Source organism: Aphelocoma coerulescens, chromosome 14 (assembly GCF_041296385.1).
Source record: "Aphelocoma coerulescens isolate FSJ_1873_10779 chromosome 14, UR_Acoe_1.0, whole genome shotgun sequence".
Taxonomy (NCBI): domain Eukaryota; kingdom Metazoa; phylum Chordata; class Aves; order Passeriformes; family Corvidae; genus Aphelocoma; species Aphelocoma coerulescens.
Window position 1 is genome coordinate 12,360,530 of NC_091028.1, and position 13,390 is coordinate 12,373,919.

At 59.0% G+C, this 13,390-nt stretch overlaps 1 protein-coding gene across 1 annotated transcript; it reads right to left on the reverse strand.

The window, feature by feature from the left end:
• Positions 1–257: 257 nt before the first annotated feature.
• On the reverse strand, positions 258–11,546 carry LFNG (LFNG O-fucosylpeptide 3-beta-N-acetylglucosaminyltransferase). Its single transcript, XM_069029742.1, has 8 exons — positions 11,129–11,546; positions 4,168–4,216; positions 3,222–3,321; positions 2,922–3,075; positions 2,746–2,831; positions 2,296–2,461; positions 1,984–2,069; positions 258–1,897 (listed from the first exon to the last, which is right to left on the reverse strand). Exons 1-8 carry the CDS (start codon positions 11,522–11,524, stop codon positions 1,831–1,833), a joined length of 1,104 nt encoding a protein of 367 aa, XP_068885843.1. The 5' UTR covers positions 11,525–11,546; the 3' UTR covers positions 258–1,830.
• Between the last annotated feature and the right edge of the window lie 1,844 nt (positions 11,547–13,390).

Consider the following 13,390-nt stretch of genomic DNA (forward strand, 5'->3'; position numbering starts at 1 on the left):
TTGAGCCTGGGAAAAAACAGCCCTGAGGTGCCAAGCCTTGTCCGAGCCTTTTGGGAAGGGGAAGGAGGAGAGGACCCTCACACCCTGCGATGCAAATGGCCAGCAGGATCCCAGTACCCGTGGGAAAAAAGGGATGGAGGCACAGCCCCTCCTCAGGGCAGCCCTGAGAGCTCAGCCAGAGGTGATAACATCTGCGGGGGATCAAGGGGTGTTCAGAGCAGCACATCCATAAAGAGACGCCGGAGCCCGGGACCAGGTGACTGTGGTCAGCAAAAAAGCCGCTTTATTGGTGACCGCTCCCACGGGAACCCCGTGGCAGCGATCGGGTTCAGGTCCCTGAGAACACACTGTCCATGCTGGTTCCCCTTCCCACATCTATTGCTTTAAACACATCCTAGTTACAAAAAGCACAGAGTGACATTCCAGATACTGGAACATATAAATTAAGGTAAGTGATAGTTACAAGACATCGCAATTCTTTTTCTTTCTTAAACAGATTATCAAAGGTCGGGGATTTTTCTTTTTCTGATCCACAGAAAATGTATAAAAAGCATTTTAAAATCTACATATTTCTCAATGTGGTTTTTTTTCTTAAAAAAAAAGGCACAGTAAAAAAAATACTGGCTCAATAACATATTTACAACACACCCATTATGGGCTATTTTCACTCAGCTTCAAGTTGGAAATGTTCAGCTCTGGCTTGGCCCAGGGGCAGAGAAAGGGCTGGTGTTGGCAGGCAGGGCAGCTCTCGGAGGATGCAGGGTTCCTCTCCCTCCCTGGATAAATCCCTCTCCATCAGGGAGAGCACAATGGGCGGGTTGGGAGATGCTGCCTGCCTACGGCAGGTCAGGTGTCTCCTGGGCAGCACCCACAGCCAGGCCAGGGCTGGAGGATGCTCTGGCCCCTCGGGGGACACACACACAGCCCCTGGCCAGACCTCGAGGTGCTCCTTTGCAGAGCTGTCTGAGCAGCAGGAAGGCAGCACTGGAGGGAGACCCTGCACAAACACGGTGCCCATCCCACCGCAGCAGCTCCGGAAAAGCCCTCCTCCCACGCCCTTATTTATAGAAAGTCTTTACACGAGTCTATAAATAGTTCACCCACAGATGCTGCCGGCAACGCTTCACCCGTGTGGGGAGAGCTCCGGGAAATGGAGTTAACACCAACACCGGCTCCCAGCCCACCCCACTGTCTCCCTCCAGTGCGGCTTTCGAGCACCCAGCAGCTTTGCGGCGCCCTGGAGGAGCCACTGCCATGGCCAGAGGCTTCCCCTGCCCACCTCTGCCTTCTCTGCCTGCCTGCCGAGCAGAACTCGCGGGGACCCCTCATCCGAACTGGGAGCCAGAGCTTCGCTGCTGAGATTTTGGGACTGGGAGAGAGGATGGGGTGGGTGAGGGGTTATGGTAGCGGGTTGGGGGGTAGATGCAAAGAAGGGAAGAACACACCAAAAAAACTTAACATTTGAAAGGAAAAAAAATCAAGGAGAAGCAAGCCCGGGGTGGGGCAGGGCCCCGCGCTGTGGCCGCTCCCCACGCATGGCGTGGGGCCCGCCAGCCGCGGGGTGCCCAGTGGTTAAGTGCTCAGATCCCGTCCCTCTCCACCTTCCTGGCCGGACCAGGCAGCGGGCACGGGCAGCCGGGCAGGCAGGGCAGGGGTCAAGGGGCCGCACAGCAGCCTTCAGTACACACACACTGTGCAATACCACAGCAACGACGTCCGTCCGTCCGTCCGCCTCGCGGCGAGGCCGGACTGACACACCCGCACGCAGGTCCCGCACGCCCGTCGGATACCGGGGAAACTCGGGACGAGGTTGGAGGGCGCACGCGCCTCCTAGTAAACCATGTTGGTGGGGCACCACGGCGTGTCGGGGTACAGCAGGCAGTGCACGGAGCGGAACCTGCAGAGGAGAGGAGCAGAGCTGAGCACTGGATGGTGGCGGCCCCGCGGCATCTGGTTTGGGGGGGACAGGGACCCCCATCTCACCTGGATGGGTCCTCCTCGACAGAGAAGGCTCCCTTCATGTGGATGGAGTTGCGCTTGTTTTCGAACATGCCATAGCTCAGTGTCACCTGGGGGGCAAGCACAGGGGGGTCAAGTGGTCGACATGGCCATAAGAATCAAGGAGAAGCATGGGGAGCTGCAAAATTCACCCCATTTCCCAAAGCCTGCAGTGACACTTTGCATCATCCCACAGGGATGGGCTGGTGGGGCTTTCCCCCTCTGCTGATGTTTTGATCGCATGTCAATCCATATCTTAGCTGTGATGCCCAATTTTTAGGTGACAACTTGGGGTACCTGTTTGTGGATCTCCGACTTGGGCACCTGGTGGAGGTTCTCCAGGTGCGAGTGGAAGAGGTTGCTCCGGATGAGCTTCACGCCCAGCACAGACTCGATGATGTAGCCGATGGTGCAGTCGTCGGGCAGGCGGATCTTCTCTGCAGTGCTCATGAAGTGACCCCCACTGCGGGGAGACAGAGAGGGGCTGCAGAGGAGCAAAGCCCAGGGGATGTGGGCACCCTGCAGGGTCTGGGGTTGGCCAGTGAGTGCCCAGCTCCAATTAAAAGTCAGTTTGTGCGAACTGAAGCCCTTCCCAGCTTGTTTCCAAGCTCCCTGCAGACATCCCCGGAAAGGCGAAGAGAGAAAGGTGGTGGGACATGGTCCAGCACCCATCCCCAAAAATGTCATCTCTCTGTGCCCTGGGGACCATGAGGAGTCCCCATGGGAGAGCAACACCAATGCTCTTACCTGGCCCAAGGGCTCATCTTCAGTGCCAGCCCCCGGCTGATGCAGAACCCCGCTCCACCCGTGGCAAACCAGAAATGCACAGGATGCTGCGAGAGGGGGGAACCAACACTGTGAGACAACAGCTCCTTCTCCAGCCAGCCAAATTTAGGCCAGCCCCAAACTCTCCCCATGCTCACCATCTTGTTCTCACTGATCCTCTCCGTAGCCTGGATGGGCCGGTCCAGGCTGGGCTTCCCGATGTAGATGTCCTGTGTGTGGGGGTAGCTGGAGAGCAGCTTCACCAGCATCCGCACGTTCACGTAGTTGTCATCGTCCACGTGGCAGAACCACCTGCAGTGACAGCAGTGTCACACCTGACCAGGGCACCTCCCCAGTCCCCATGCTGAGATACAACCCCAAAACCACAAATGGTCTCTGCACTGTCCTGCCCCGCTTCAGCCCCACTGTCCCCCACAGCAACCCTGGACACCGCTTACTTTCTGCCGGACTCGATGAACTTGTCGTACTCCACGGCCATCTTGCAGGACAGCGCCTGGCGGCTGTGGGCAGCCGAGCAGTTGGTGTTGATGACGTTTCCTGCAGGGAAAAAAGAGGGGTCAAAACCCAGCATTGGCGCATCCCACACCTCCCCACGCACTCAAACGGTGACACTTCACCACACGTGTCCCAGGTGTGCCAGGGGGATGGGAACTCATGGATGATCCCAGTGCTCAGTGACCTGCATGCTATGTTGTTTTAGGCAAATGGCGAATTTTTGGGGGAATGTCTTTTGGGTCCATATGAGAGAAGGGAAGGGATGAATAAGGAATGTGGATGCAGCAGATCCACCATGGTTCAGCCCTATCCACTTCTAAGCATGATGCCACCCTACGTCACCTTGCCCAGGGTGCACCAGCCACCCTGGGGGTGAAGGCATGTCTGTGAGCCCTGAGCTTCCCCAGGACATGGTAGCAAAAATCCTGGCCTATATTGCTTGCCCAGCTCCAAGGCTGTCACTTCCCAGCCCGAAAAGCAGTCATTTGCTTGGGGAGAACAGACCATGCTGACCCCAGCCCCGAGAACGGCTGCCAGGGAAACGCTCCCATGAAGCCCTGCCCACATTGCCATCCATCCCAGCTCTCCCCAGGCACAAAGTGGTGCAAAGGCACCCCGCCCTGTTACTGTGATCCCCAGCAGCATCATGCAGGCCATGGGCTGGGCTGACTGGGAAGGAAACCTGTCCCCAGGTGGGGCCCCTGGGCACAGGGTGCTTTAAGCATTATCAGTGAAACAAATTGCCTCATTCTCAATCCAGGCTCCCGTGGCAAGGGCTTTTCCAGAGTTCCCAGAACAGGCCCCACGCCAGCCGTGTTCCACAGGTGGGAGCTTTTCCAGGGACCTGGCCGAGTCACACACACAAAGGGACAAGAGCCACAGACTCACGTGCTTGCTTCTTCAGCTCCTCATCCTCCCCGTCAGTGAAGATGAAGGTCTGAAAGAGAAGACGAGGCACCTCTGAGGACTGAGGGGCTGAGACCACGTGGCTCTGGATGTGACACAGCAGCCCTGGGCAGCACCTGGGATCAATCCCTCCAGGATGCTGATGGTGACTTCTTCCCCCTCATCAAAACCCCAAGTGGCACAGGAGAGTTGGGCACCCACACAACACACTCAGCTTCAGACCAAGAAGGGTGCCGAGCTCCCCTTGGGAGCAAACCCCAGCCCCCTCACGGAATATCCCCATCCTTTTGCCTTGGGCAGCAGCTGGCAGGGAGATTTTGGGGGCCACAGGGGCTGTCCCCAGCATGAGGGGAGGCGGGGGCACGGAGGGGAGCAGGTGCAGAGCGCGGCCTGATCTGAGCAGGGATTTCAGACTTGAGCCGGCGCGCGTGGCCGCGGATGCCGGAGCAGCCGCCCAGGCAGGTGTGTTTGCCCGTGGCGCCGGCTCCCAACCGCGTCCCCACCTGTGTCAACAGCACGTGGCTGTCCCTGGCCACTTGCACAATACCGCCACGACTCCTCTCTGCTCCCTGTGTCCTACCCAAGGGGGCTGAGACGGTGCCAGTGGGTGCCACTTGCCAGCCCCGAGGAGGAGATGGTCCCCCACTGCCCCATCCCAGCACAGTCCCGGGTGCCAGGCAGCACCCGAGCTCCTCCCCGGCCCCTGCGCTGCCCGCCCGGCTGCACTCCGCTATTTACACAGCTAATTCCTGGCATATGTCACCCAGGAAGAAGGACTGGAGGGGCTGCTCTGGGCCTGGGATTTGGGGAAGGACGAGGAGCAGGAGCAGAGAGCAGGGGGTGGGAAAGGCATCGCCATCAATCAGCGGGCAGCAAACAAAGCTGGAGGAGAGAAACCACAACCAGCTGCCAAGCGCTATTAAAAACCAGACGTGCACAAAAGGGCAAAGGAAGAAAGACAAAAGGGCTGGAGGGGGGAAGGCAGGAGGCAGCAGAGGGGGAACGATGCAGCTCTGGGGATGATGAATTACAAGTGAGCTGGAAATTGGGTGCCACCCCGCAGCCGGCCCCGGGAACGCGCTGGGGTTTTGTGGCTTGTTTGAGGAGCTGGGTACAATAGTGGGGTTGACTTTACTCAGCGAGGAGAGTTAAGCGGGCAGCGGTCATTAGCATACAGCTGCACTGGTTAACCCGGCCCTGTTTGCTCAGGTCCCCAGCCGGGGCTGGTGGGGAGAGCCCCGAGCTGCAGCGAGGCTCAATGGGAGGGGACGGGGCTACAAGTGACCTTTGGGGCTTGAAAAGGAGAAAAGAAAAAGTGGGGGGAAAAATGATGGAGGAGGTGGGAAGGCAAGTTCTCACAAATGCACAGCCTGCCGTGCAGCCTGGCTTGTGAGGAGAGACAGAGGTCAGGAAGGCCCTGAGCAAAGGGGATGGGGAACCGCTGATGAGGGGGGGACAGCTGGGGGACAGGGACACATCAGCTGCAGGGCCAAGGATGCCCGTGGTTGCTCCATGGACACAGCACTGCTGGGGTGGGACAAGGTCAGTGCTGTGTGTAGAGGAGGGGGTGTCACCCCCAACCATCTCGGGGTACTGGTCCCCCTTTCCCCCAGGTGCTCAGGGAGGGGTCAGGTAACTGCTTGGGTATGAGCTGAACCAGGGCAGCAGGACACTAAGGATGCCCAAGACAACCCTGTCACACAGGGGGGTTGGCACTCCTGCCCAGGTTCCAGCCTCACTGGAGGGGGTCAGGGAACACGCAGCCTCTGCACAGGCGAGACAGAAAATGTTTGCTTGATTAGCTCAGAAGCACCGTCCAGCAACTGCCTTCAGCTGCTCCAAAAATAACCCCACAACTAATCCTGCACTCAGCCTCTATAAATAGACCACAGGGACAATTGTTTATTCTGTGCCTGCACCAAAAGGCTTCATCCTACCAAGGCATCTCCCCTTGGCCTCTCCCCACACCCATCCCTGTAATATTCCTGGGGTGGGTGGACCAGGTGGTACTTCAGGGACTGGGACGGGCACACAGCTGCAAGTCACCCCATGTGGGCACTTACTGGAGCCTCACAGGTTTCCCACATCCCTCCCAACCCCACCATGACATTCGATTAAAATGAAAACAATTAAAGACTTCATTTTAAATTTAATTTTTAGATTAAATTGTGTTTCTTGGAGGGGAGATGCACCCTGCCTGCATGGCCCTTCACCTGTGGCTGCAGGGGAGAGGAGTAGAGGTGACAGCCAAGCCTGGGAGGGGATAGGCCAGGGAAGGATGAGAACAAGTAAAAAACATGAATCCACCTTTGGTACCCCCCATGTGGGATGCCAGACATGAGGGCAGCATCCAGTTTATCGTGGTGCAAGTGGACACTGCAGCCAACGTCCCCAGGCTGTCACCTATAAACCACAACCTCCAGACCCAGCAGGGCCAGCAGGCCCAGCACTCTCAGCCCTCACATCCACCTCTCCCACTTGGCCCCTGTGCCAGCTGTGGCACTGAGGGCTGCAAGGAACTCTTGGACCCCCCCCGCAGTAACTTTTCCTGCGGGGTGCAAGAGAGGAAGGGCCCGCTGCCCCCCCCCCCCATCCCCCCCAGCCCCTGCAGGAAACCTCATTGTTCTCAGAACTGCAGCTTCAAGAAACACAGGATGCCAAATCCCTCCCGAACAATAGCTGCCAGCGCTCCTAGCAGCCCCGCACAATGCACGGCCCCGCGGCCGGGACTGAGCGGCACCCGGGATCCCCGTGGCCAGAATGGGGTCAGCCCCCGCAGCTGCCCCCCGGGAGCCAGGCGGGCGGCCCCCACCGCCTCCTCCTCACCCGTGGGGACGGCTTGTGTCTTTTTTTTGTTCTTTTTTTGCCTCCCCTTCATTTCTCCTTTCAGGGTGACTCATTTCCCCTCCACTGGTGGAGCTCGTGGGTTGCTCATGGCTGTGTGCTGCACAAGGCGTCCCACCAGCCAGGGCCACCCCGCGGTCATCCTGGCCCTCTCTGTGCTGCCTGGCCGAGTGGTTCTGTGACTTCCCAGGGTGACACACTCTCAGCATGCCCCATGCCTGCCACCATCCCACCAGCACACCCACCAGAAAGGGAACCTCAGCCAGGCAGGCACCCCGTGACCCTGCAGTGCACAAATCCTGACCCTGTGCCACATCTCACTTCCCCATGCTGGGAGAGGATGCAGCACTCCAGCACCCTTTTCACAGCCACCCCACTCGGGTGCAGAGGAAAGGAGGCAGCAAAGAACTGCTGGTTGGGGGGGACTCAGCCTCTAGCTGGGTAAGGGGCTCTGGAGCAGGTCAGGATGCTGCCAGAGCTGCCCAGCTTTGTGTCCCCCACAGAAAATTTTCTTCTTTTCCCTCCAGCCTCAGGGTTTAGGGGGGGGAAATCCCCACCTGTCTTCAACAAGTTGGGAGCAGTGTGATGGCAATGTCCCCACAATGGCACCATGCCACGATGGCAGCATACCCACTCCATGGTGGTGGCTTTCCCCAGGACCAGGGGCAGGTCTGTGCTGGCACAGGATCCCAAGGCGGGGACCTGCAGAGGCGGGGAAGGGGCTTGCAGGGCCGCAGGCCCTTCCTCCCCCTGCTCCTTTCCGCAAGAGGAAGAATCCTCCACTGTAATTTTAAATGCTATAATTTTTTAATAACCTCCTCACAAACAATGAGCTCATTGTGTGGCAAGGGTCCCCCACCCTCCCGCCTGGTGCTCCACGCGCCGCTCACCGGCTCCAGGGCTTTTATGGACAAGGACAGCAGCATCGTTTGGGACAGGCGATTAAGGGGCCCCCACCCCTAAAACCCACACAGGCTGCCCCGGGGGACAGCAGGGAGGGACCCTCACACATGATCCGAGTTCAGCAGTGCTCAGCAGGCCCTGGCACACAGCCCAGGGCTGGGGGGAGGCAGCTGCGCCGCGGAGCTGATTTGGGATGAGCAGTCCTTGGTCTCAGCCGCTCTGGTGGGAGTGCAAGTGAGACTCACATGCCAGCACACTCCAGCATGTGGGTGGGGACCCTGGCCAAGGTGCTAGAGAAATCTGGGAACCGCCATCAGAGGAGCGTGCTCTTTGGAAGGCAAACCCTTTTGCTTTGCCCCGAGAGCAGGAATTTTTCAAAGCCTGCAATTACCGCGCCGCCGAGCGGGAGGCAGCCAGCGGATCCCACGCTGCCGGGACGGCGGCCCGGGCTGGAGCCCTCGCGGGCTCCGAGGCGTGTGCCGAGCTGCCTGGATGCCTCTGGGGTGCCCCAGGGACACCCAGCCGCCTTCAGGGTAACCCCAGTGACAGGAGATGTGTCTTTGGCAACTCTGCCGCTGCAAATCACCCGACTCGGCAAGAAAGCAGTGGGCTTGGACTTGCTCCTGTCCAGCATTTCTGCTTAATGGCCATTTTCGTCCCCCCTCTCTTTCCTTTCAAGTGCAAAGCTTCTCCAGCCAGCACTCCAGCATCCTAAGGATACTGAGACAGCTGGAAACTCTCCCCAAAGCAAGGAGGGGGAAACCCATAAGACTCCTCCAAAAGCAGCTTGGCCTGGATTGTGCAACCCAAAGAGGAGATTTAGAAGGGAATAGGGATGTGCTCTCCCTGTGCAGAGAGGCAGGAAGGAGAAGGGGGTGCCCTTTGCAGTGTCTTGGAGGTGACAGAGGGCAGGAAACAGGGACTATTGTGGGCAGAACAAAGAGCAGCCAAGGAAGGACACAATAGCTGTTCCCCCTCTCTGCCAGGGTCCAGGCAGGAGCTACCTGCCGGATTTAACCCCTTCTCAGCACTGTCTGCATCCCTCCTGCCTGGCTAATGAACAGCCAGCAGCAGGCTAGGGTTTGAGTGAGAGAAGGATCAGGAGAAAGAGATGCAGCATCAGCAAGGGAGATTCTCAGCCCTTGAGCAGGAACTTCCCCATGTTGGTGAGGCAGCTCACATGCCTGAGCACCGTTAGTGAAACAAGAATGAGAGAGAATGAGCAGAGACAGGCCTGACTCAGACCAAGACAGACGTTTGAGCAAAGGCAGTGCCCCACTCTCACCAAATCACCCTCCTGGGATGGAAACCAGGGGGCCAGGCAAGGAAGAGATGCAGGAACTGCAGGGAAGCAAGAGAGAAGAGCCCCATAGCACCAACCCCACACTCTGCAGGCAGAAAAACACAGCCTGGTGCCAAGTTTGGGGAAGCCCAGGGTGTCTCAGAGCTACCCAGAGACAGTGGCTGGGCTGGCATGGGAAGAGCAGAGCCGATCACCTCCAGCAGCTCAGGTTCATCCCCTGCGCCTCGTGTCCTCACAACCCCGCTCTGCTCCGCAGGAGTTTGTGCTGCCTCCAGCTCTCTCGGCAGCTCCTTGTCCTCAAGTGCTGTACAAGAGCCGTCACTCAGCGGCTTGGCTTGTCAGGCGGGCACCTCGCCGGGCTGCGGCCCCCCTGGCTTCATGGCCCTCATCTCTAGGCAACCTGACCTGGACACGGCCGGCTCCGGCTCCCTCGTTCCCATGGAAAGTGCCACACAAGAGGCTGCGAAGCCTTTTCTCTGCGCCAGGAGAAAAGGGGCTTTGTTAGCTTGCCCAGGGGGACAGCGTGAGAGCCGAGCCTTGGGGCTCTGGGAATCCAAACGGACAAACGAAGCACAACAACAACAAAAAAAAACCTAGAAGAAAGCCGGAGCTCACAAGAGGGAGGAGAAAAAAAAGAGCAGCCATTCCCAGGATCATCTGTAGGTGCTCAAAGAGTGTTTCCCCCCACCACTGCTCACCACCCCCTCACAGTGACAGCAGAGCATAAAAGAGGTTTCCATTAAATAACTGGACCAAGGAGAAGTGGCAGATCCACTGCCAAGCCCAGGAAACCTGAGAAAAAAAAAAAAAAAAAAAAAAGGAACACTATTCACAGGGAAAAAAAAAGTAAGATAATGCTTGAGGTACAGTGCAGGAGCCAAGACCCCACAAGGTCCAGCAGACTTGGGTGAGGAAGGCAGGGGCAGGTCAATCCTTCCCCCACAGCCTCCACCCTCCACCACTCCAGATTTCCAAGGAAAACAGTTAGCAAGCAAGCAGGCCAGTTCCAGGCTGGGAGGAAACACGTGAAGACAGTAGGATGAAAAGGTTAGGACTAGACATAATTTACTTTTGGGAAGCTGTCTAAGGGTAGAAAAAGTGTCTTAAGAACAAAAGGCAAAGCACATTTCCTAAGGAAACAGGGTTTTTTTTTTTCCCTTTTAAATTTTGCTTCAGTACTTGAAGGACAGAGTAAGGGACAGGGACGGCCAGGACTGGGCAGGACATCAGTAATGTCAGGAACCAGACTCACTGGAACTGCCCCGGTGTGGGTGAGCCGCTGCAGACCCGCAAGAGCTCCCAGCCATTCCAGTCCTGCCCAGTCCCTTGCAAGGGGACCGAGAGCTACAGCACATCTCGGCACTCTCCCAGCCCTGGGCTGCTAAACTGGGTGTCCTTTGGGCAGCACAGCTGCAGGCACCTCACTGCAGGGGCCCGACCCGGGCTGTGGCACCCACGGGCTGGGCTGCACCCCTACACCGTGCCTCAGTTTCACCAGCGGAAAGTAACTCAGGCAATGGGAGGTGCTCAGTGGGAAGGACCCCAGAGCGGAGTTTTGGGGGGCTGCTGAGTGTGAGGAGCCAAGGTCTGGCTCTCTACATCACTCACCCATTCCAAATTCACTCTGTAAACGCTGCATTTCACCCTCCCGAAAACACGGTTGGCTGCAGAACAGCCCAGCCAGCCCCGGAATACCACCCGGCTCAGCGGTATGGGGGACCAGGGAAGGGGAGGTGGTGTTTGCTGGGTCAGAGCACCACCCAGGTCCCGCAGAACGAAGGGCCGGGACCGCGGCAGAGACGCGGGGGCTGCAGCCCGTCCCAAGCCGCTCCATCCCGGCCAGCGGTGGGGACCTATCCCACCACCAGCTCCATCCCTATCCCCATCCCTTACCATGTCGCGGTTGCGGGAGATCCAGGTGTCGAGCAGCAGCTCCAGCCGCGCCTTGTGAAACTTCTTGGTGGTCTTGACGGCGATGAAGACATCGCGGGGGGAGATGTCCTCAGCCGGCGGCCGCGGGGGGCTCGGCGGGGCGGGGGGCAGCTCCCGGCGCGCTCGGCTCAGCCGCCCGAAGTAATCGGCGAAGCTGCGGAGCCCGGGCGGCCCCTGCGCCGCCGGGGGGGCCACGGCCGCCGCCGCCCCCAGGCTCTGCAGCGCCCGCTGCGCCCCGCCGGCCTCCCCCCGGGCCAGCCCCGGCCTCCCCGGCGGCTCCACCATGAGCACCAGGAGGCAGGTGAACATGGAGCCCACGAGGGACAGGAGCAGCTTCCTCCCGCAGCTCTTCAGCATCCTTCCCTCCGCTCCTCGCCTCTCCGCGCCGCCGCCACCGCCGGCCCCCGCCGCGCCTCCGCCTTTAAACCGCGCCCGCCCCGCCCGGGGAGGGACGGACCCGGGGCCGCCCCACGCGGGGCGTGGGCACCGCCCGGCCCTGCCCGCGGACCGCCCGCGCCCCTCCGACCCCCGCGTCCTCCCCGCCAGCCCCTATACGCGCCCCGGCTCCGCTGGCCCCGTCCTGCCCGGTCCCGGGCCCTGCCCTGCGCATCTCCGTGCCCGCGGCTGGGAGCGCACGGCGGGGCGTGCAGAGGGTGCCGGCGCCTCCTCCTCCTTCTCCTCCTCCTCCCTTCCCCTTGATACCCGGGGATGGAGACATTCTGCTCCCCTGTGGCCCCCAGCACGCCCTGAGCATCGTTGGGTGCTCTGTCGGCAGCAACGGGTGCGTTCCCCATCCCGCCCGTCCCGAGTTGCTGTTCCCCAAAGCCCTGCACCGTGATGTTCTCACAGCCCTGTCCAAGAGGTTTCCAGAAAGCTGACCAGCCTGACCAAACTCTGGGCAGTGTCCCATCAGTCTCTTCGGAAGCCAAGTATAATTGAAAACAAACACACCAAGTCCCCCCAAAACCACGGTAGTCCTCTCACTTCCACCAAGCTTCATTCTGGTGGGTAAATCTGAGGACAGGGACCCAGGAGGGTTTGTTCCTACTCCTTCTCAGAGTGACCTGGAGAGGCTCCCAGACCTGACCAACCTCATCCCGGGCATGGCACCGTGCTTTGAAGCTGATGGACAGCCACAGAGTTCTGGGATATCTGAAAACAAATGCTTCATAGATACCAAGCTGGCCCCGCCCCCAGTGATCACTAATCATGATAATGATGGCTTAGTTAAATGAGACACCATTTTTCCAGCCAGACGGTGGGAGAAGTGGTGGCTGAAAGAGAAAACTGGGTTGAAATCTGGTCCTGGATGTGCCACCAACTCGATGCTTTCCTGGCACCAAATCCCGGGGCCTCTTTCCCCCCTTACCCTCTCCAAGCAATGAGCTCTTGGGGTTTTCTTTCCCAGGGAGTGTGCTGCTACAGGGAGGCGGACTTGGGTTTGGGCCTGGGCTGCAATGTAATGCCATAATCAGGGGCTGCTGCATTTTTGGGCAGGGACCTTGTCCAACTTGCATTTTTCCTGCTGTCACGTGCTCCATTCATCTCTGGCACTGGATAAACAATACCATAATACCAGGCAGGATGAAGCAGGGAAACTGCTTCCTCAGGCAAGTCCCAGCATTTGCCTCCTCTTGGTTTTAGGCTGTACATTCTCCTGGTCAGCACTCGAACCATGATCCCAGGCTGGAAATGCTCAGAGAGGCAGTGGGTTTGGTTTTGCAGGGCATTGCCCATGTCTGGAGACAGACCTGGGTTGCCAAAGAAGCTTCCCATAATAAAAGAAAAAAAAAAGCAGTTAGACCGTACAAACACAGGAACCGAATCCCACACTCCCCACTTCCCGCTACTGCTGCCCAGCCTTCCAGTCTCAGTTTGCTTTTTTTTTTGGGCGCCCTTTGTCTCCAACCCGATGGCACAGCAACCGCGGCTCGAGAGGCAGCTGAAAAGCCTGAGCAGCAAAACCCTGAATGAAGAAAGAGCCCCTTTCTCCAGGAGCCAAAAGGGGAGGAAAGGCACTTTTCCCCCGACCAGCTGCTCTGCCACTCCCGCAGCCCCGGCACTGGCTGGGGACACGCGCTGTGGCCAGATGTTGGGGTCCCAGCCGGCGCCGCGGGGCAAGTGACAATGCGGGCTCTGTGTGCGCCGGGCTCTGTGCGCCGGCCCCGAGAGATGCAAGGGTTTGAGGAGCCGCTGTGCTGCCACCACTGCCCGCACAAGGGC

What these genes read in the sequence shown, in the direction of transcription:
- LFNG (XM_069029742.1), bottom strand. Translation starts at nt 11,524, where the DNA reads ATGCTGAAGAGCTGCGGGAGGAAGCTGCTCCTGTCCCTCGTGGGCTCC. An exon ending in TCTCCCGCAACCGCGACATG is followed by an intron (nt 4,217 to 11,128) that starts GTAAGGGATGGG and finishes CTTCTCTTTCAG; the next exon opens with ACCTTCATCTTCACTGACGG. An exon ending in GGAGCTGAAGAAGCAAGCAC is followed by an intron (nt 3,322 to 4,167) that starts GTGAGTCTGTGG and finishes TTTTCCCTGCAG; the next exon opens with GAAACGTCATCAACACCAAC.